The sequence below is a fragment of the Elephantulus edwardii genome, unplaced genomic scaffold, assembly GCF_000299155.1.
Source record: "Elephantulus edwardii isolate Elephantulus edwardi_28Jun2011 unplaced genomic scaffold, EleEdw1.0 scaffold00182, whole genome shotgun sequence".
Classification (NCBI taxonomy): domain Eukaryota; kingdom Metazoa; phylum Chordata; class Mammalia; order Macroscelidea; family Macroscelididae; genus Elephantulus; species Elephantulus edwardii.
The window spans coordinates 2,705,017-2,711,042 of NW_006399932.1; the positions used below are offsets into that span (position 1 = coordinate 2,705,017).

At 50.7% G+C, this 6,026-nt stretch overlaps 1 protein-coding gene across 1 annotated transcript; it reads right to left on the reverse strand.

The window, feature by feature from the left end:
• On the reverse strand, positions 1-2,888 carry HOXA3 (homeobox A3). Its single transcript, XM_006896110.1, has 2 exons — positions 2,363-2,888; positions 1-800 (listed from the first exon to the last, which is right to left on the reverse strand). Exons 1-2 carry the CDS (start codon positions 2,886-2,888, stop codon positions 1-3), a joined length of 1,326 nt encoding a protein of 441 aa, XP_006896172.1.
• Positions 2,889-6,026: the final 3,138 nt, after the last annotated feature.

A 6,026-nucleotide genomic window follows, 5' to 3' on the forward strand; every position in this document is an offset into this window, starting at 1 on the left:
TCACAGGTGGGTGAGTTTGGGCGCTTCCTGAATTCTTCCCTGAGAAGGATGGTGGGCTGTAAGGTCCGTGTAGGTGGGGTGTGGCTCCCCAGGCCCTGGCCCATGGTGGTGGCCACTGCCTAGAGGGCCAGCTCCCCCATAGTCCATAGTAGCCGAGGTGGCGTGCGGGAGGTGAGTTAGGCCAAAGATGGCTGGCCCGGAGTTGCTCATGGGTTCCACATAGCTGCCCCCCACGAAGACGGGGCTTCCCTGTAAGTGTGGGGTCCCATAGCTGCCATTGCCTTGTAGGCCATGCGCATGAGGGTCATAGTCAGGGGTGCTGCCTGCCCCTGCCCCTGTGTAGCGCTTCTGTGGGGGTGGTGGGGGAGCACAGCTGGACAAAGGTGCAGGGTAGGAGGCTGGAGGCAACCCGTAGGCTCCTTGGGGAGGCTTGGAGAAGGATGGGGGTGACTGAGGCTCATATGGGACACTGTTCACCAGCGAATGCATAGAGTTCAGATAGCCACCAGCTCCTGGGGGCACAGGGCTGCGACTAGGGGACTGGCCCCCTGAGGATGTCAGCATGCCCTTGCCCTTCTGATCCTTTTTGTATTTCATACGGCGGTTCTGAAACCAGATCTTGATCTGGCGCTCAGTGAGGTTCAGCAGGTTGGCCATCTCCACACGGCGTGGCCGACACAGGTAGCGGTTGAAGTGGAACTCCTTCTCCAGCTCCACGAGCTGAGCACTCGTGTATGCGGTGCGTGCCCGCTTGGATGATGCCTGACCAGGAGGGCTCTTATCACCAGCACAGCTCTCGCCTGGAGGACACAGGAGAGAGGACCATAGCATCAGGGCCTGCCTCAGGCCTACTCAGCCTCTGACCAGCACAGTCCCTCCTTCCCCCAAGTCCCAAGGAGCCCTCTACCAGTCAGGTTTCAGATAGGAAGGTGGAGATCAGGGAGAGGAACAAGGGGCTGCCCTCTCTTGGTGGAAGAAAGCACCTACCCCTTCACTCAAAAAGCAAATCATGGGCCTCTCTAAAGACCATTGTTGTTCTGTACCCTAGAGCTAGAAACAGAACTGATCCATAGTTGACCCTTGAGGTTTTTCAGAGGTAGTAAATCACACAGGAGACTGCCCATCTTTCGCCTAAGCAGCAGCTGGCAGACTTGAACCTTGTGTCTTTGTGTTGGCAGCACAGCTCCTTACAGAGCGCCACAGAGCTCCCTCTAAAGGGCATAGCACAGGAGCGGGGGGCAGGGGGGGGGACCGCACAAAAACACAAAACCCAGAACATCCTCCATCCAGCTCTCCTGGTCTGTGTTCTCTTTCTGGAGTTGTCACTTTTTGCTTCATTTGGGCCTATCTGACTACAAGCTCCCTTTGGGCAAGTCTGACTCACCACTTTCATTCCCTTAAAAACAACTAGAATGCAAGACATCTAATGCACAGCTAGGAAATCGTCTTACCCTGCCCACTATCTGATGAACTGTATCTCCTTAACAATTCACTTATTTATTATCTACTCAGAGAAGACTGAATGAAAACCTCAACCTGAAAGGCTTTCTCTCCCTAAAAGAAGAGATTTCATTTAAGGGAGGCCCAGGCCTCTGACACTCAAACCTAATCAGGTTCCAAAGTCCCCTGACCTAGGTTCATATGCTAATCCTCTACCCTTCTCTCCTCCTTGGTTCCCCTAGATTCTGAGTGTCCAGTTGTTCAGTCTCAGAGCAGAGCGCTGGCAACTGGAGAAGGCAGGGAGGGCAAAGGTAATCAAGACGCTAGGAAGCTTGAAGTGAAGCCTTTCCTCCACTGGAGTCTGGATCTTGGAAGCACATGTGGTTCCCATTAGGATGACAAGCCTGCATCCCCTCCCCCAGGGGATCCCAGGCTTCCTCCATTGTACTGAAGTCTGAGCTAGGCCTACCCAGAGGTAAGGCAGCCACTCCATCTGCTGGAGCAAAAATAAGCTCTGCTTATAGGCAAAACATGGATTCCCACTTGGAGAATGGTTAGTTCTTTTATTCTGCCACACTTGCAGTGTAGGGAAGATGTCACTGCCTCATTAAAATGAAGAAGCTGGACCAAACAAGGAGCCAGTGTAACACAAGTTGACTGATCCAAGAGGTCTAAGTGGAGGAGTGAAACAAGAAAATGTCCTACCCTCACTAGGCCCCACTTGCCCTTCAAAGGGTCCAGAGAGACCCCCACCAGGTCCCTCTCTGGGGTTTCATTGCCCAGAGAACCAGCACCTCCCTAGTTGCAAAGACTTCTAGAAAAATTTAGGAGGGAATAGTGAGACCATGAGATTGTGGCTGGAGGTGGTTTGGGGAGGTGAGATCCAGGCCTCGGCACCCTCCTCTGGAAGGCACCTTTTTACCTGAGCTGGAGCCGCTGGTTTTCTGCTTTGTATTTTGCCGTGACTCTTTCATCCAGGGGAAGATTTGTTTGGCCACGGTGGGCGAGTTGAGCAGGGGGCTTTTGGCTGTGCTGGCAGGCGCAGGGTTGCTACTGCCATTCTGAGGTGGGGAAACCGAAGAGGGAGGCTGGGGCGTGGCAGGAACGGGTGCGGGGGGCTGCGGCGGGGGCTGCGGGGGCTGCGGGGCAGGGGGTGCGGCCTGGGGCGGCGGAGGGGGCAAGGGTGGCTCGCCCAGACCTGGGGGCTGGTTGGGCGGGCCATTTAGGGTGCGCAGACATGCTTCGCTCAGTTCGTGCGCCTTGGGGTGACCCCCTGCGCTGGCGGGAGATTGGAGTGAGCAGGCGGGTCGGTGGTAGTCGCCGTCGGCGCCCAGAGTCGCCGACGCCGGGTACGGCTGCTGGCTGCCATTATACGCGAAGCCGTTGGCTGCCTGATAGGGGTAGCCACCGTAGATCGCCGCGCTGTCGTAGTAGGTCGCTTTTTGCATCGCGTTGTTTCACGGGCCCGAGCGCGCACTCTGACAGAGGCTTGACACCCGTGAGGGCGCACATTGGCACGCCCCCGCCGTCACGTGACGCTCCGCCGCCAATGGCCGCTGCGCGCAGACCTGGGGGGCGAGAAGCGCAGCGCGGTGAGGGCTCCGCGCAAATCCATCTTACTCTCAATAGCTAAGTGACATGAAAGCCATAAAAGAAAAAGTGGTCAGCAATATTTAGCAGCACGACTTGGCCCCGGGCGCAGGGAACCGCGCTATAAAAAGCCGCTGGAATTTACTGGCAGCTACAAATATTTGCTTAACTTGCGTCTGGAGTTGGGGGTTTTTCCGGGCAAAAAGGACAGTGAGTGAGGATTGGGAGCTGGTCCTCTCGAGGATCGGGGTCCAAGAGGAGCAAGACCTTGAGGGGAAAAGAATGCGGTTGGTATCCTTTTCTAGGGATGGAGGGCTGTCCCTTCATCTGCTCCGCTTAGCCTAGTCCAATGGCACCCAGGACTCGCACCCCTCTAGAAATCTTGGGAGAGGGATCCTGCAGGAAACTAAAAGGGAGTCGTCTGGATCTCAAATTTTTGCTCCAATCCCTACATTACGTCTTCTACTTGCCAAAGGAGTCCCAAAGCAGGGTGACTTTCCACCCAGATCCTTTTTGGACCTTTCTGCCCCCAAGAATGTTTACACGAAATCTTTTTTGGCCAATTGCCTTACCTGACCCAGCTTGTTAGGCATTTAATCTACCTTTGTGAGAGGATAGGACCCACCTCCTTCAAAAGATCCCCTACGGCCATGAAAGGGATAGAGAAAACTTTGTATAGAATATTGGAGGAGGAGGGGGCAGGGAACAACAACAACATACCAAACTCAAACTGGGCACAGTTTTGGCTCCTTACTATTCCCACTATTTCTCAAACGTAACACAGAAAGCAGTCACCTCTTTTCCTTAGTTACAGAGGTCCCTCCTGCCTGGGACTTTCTGAGGTGCTGTTATTCAGGGCAACTATCAAATTCTACCTGTTAAAACATGATGGATTAGAGAGAAAAAAAACAACCCACCAAGAACCTGAAAAACCAGCGTTCATCTCCATGACCACGGCTTGAACTCTCCTTCCAACTTAACGATAATAGGTTCTGTCTTAGAAACTGCTGTGTAATTTGATGTATGGGGGTCATTTGGCTCTAGAGGAGGAATAGAGGCACAAGCCATAAAATCCTGCCAGAGTTCCCTGATCTTTGTGCTGTTGTTGTTGATATTTAAGTTGGTCTCTTTACCTGTTTCAGAAACAGTAAGAGGACTGTGAAAGTCTTAAAAAGCAACTGGAAGCCTTCCCAACAGTCTTTTATTTAGAAATCAGTTTGCACAAGGGAAATGGGTTTTCTTTTTCAATCTTCCCACCTTTGTGTGATCAGCGCTTGATCCACAACTCAGAAAAGTTCCCTGTGGATGCCATATTTCCTTACATACACACTCTTTTTTTCAAAATGTTAGTCACTCTGGTCTTTTAAAACAATTATAATGACAGATTCAAGAAGAAATGAATGGTTTACATTTCATTTCCCAACTATCCGTATTTGAATCCTAGAGCTATTCAGATTTTTTAAGAAACCCTAAGTACTTTATTATTTAGGGGAAAAAACAGAATGCATTAAATATCTACCAATGAATGATTCTAACTTTTGTTTTAATAATGTACTCCTTTGGATTTCATTATTAAACCAACATTCTGACCAATATCTGGAAAACAAGCACAAAATTTCCAGAACCTCAGTTAAAATTTACACTATCCCATAACCAGAGTTACTGTGCATGATCCTAAGTCACACAGTATTGTTTCTCTTTCGGAAATAGAGTGGGTTGGGGAGTATGATTGAAAGTAAATAAAAGCTAAAATAAAATTTAAACCTGAATAGCAATTTAATGTTTCAATGTCTTGATCTGCTAAAAACAGTTCCTATTATACTTGGCAGTGTTAATATCTGCCATTGCACGTGTGTTTTTTTAAAAGATATTAGGCTTGTATAAAATAAACCATCAGGTTAAGCAAATTCCTCCAGACACTTGAGCAGCAAGATATTAGATAAAACAAAATTAAGTTTATTTTGAACGTGCAGTATTTTAAGTGACTTGCAAATCCGTTATCAGGAGCTGCACTGGTCTGCTGCTTACTTCAGCCTTTTCCTCAGGTTATGTATTATTTTGTAAAATAACAAAAATATATTTTAAAAGCAAAGCGTATACAACAGTTCTCATACTTAAGAATTTATCTCCCATCAAAGTCCTTCCTATTGTTTGAGGACAGCAGATAACCACCTTAGGGTGCACACAACCTTTGTAACTCAGCCCCCAAAGTTTGTAACCTAGTAAAGAAGTTGGAGATTTGCCAGTCAGGAAACTTTGCTTGGAACCCCTCTAGCAAGGTCTGAGGAAAGGATTTATCTGCAGAGATTTGTTTCTGGACAGTAAGCCCCAGGTATAAGAGCCAAAAGAGAGTGAAGGAGGCTAAATGAAGTGCAGGAAACAAGCCCTATTGTCTTTCTAGGACTATCATCCCAAACTCAACCTCCTTCCTTTAGACACTGCTTCTTTCCAGCCCCTTCCCTTGCTCGGCCTGCCTTTCCCAGAGTCAAAGGATAGAATGTAGGGTAAGAGCCCCCCGTGTCCCTTTGCCCACCCTTCTTCCCTAACTCCCCACCCCAGAAAAGTTGAGGCTAGGGGAGAGGGAAGGTTGGGGGCGGGGATGGGAAAGCGCCCTGAACTCGAAGTGTAAGGGTATCAGTCACTGCCGAGAAGGAAGCTCCGGCTTGTGAACTCTTCTTGAACCGAGATTTAAGTCTGCAGCCATAAATCACCGAGACATAAACTCCGCCATTCAGCGATGAGAGCGGCTGGTTGTGGCCCTGCTTACCTTAACTTCTGAAGAGCGCCACGAGCGCAGGCTCAGGCTGGGATTCCGGCCCCCCGGCCCCGCTTGGTGGCCCAGCCAGGTCCCCTCTGCTTGGGATGGCCACCGACCCTCGGCATCAGCCGAGACAGCGGGCGGGCGGGGGACCCCAAGGCCGGAACGTCGCAGAGCGTGGCCGCCTAGCTGCTCAGGCTCCGCTTGCCCGGGGCGGACTGGGGTGGCTTGGACCCCC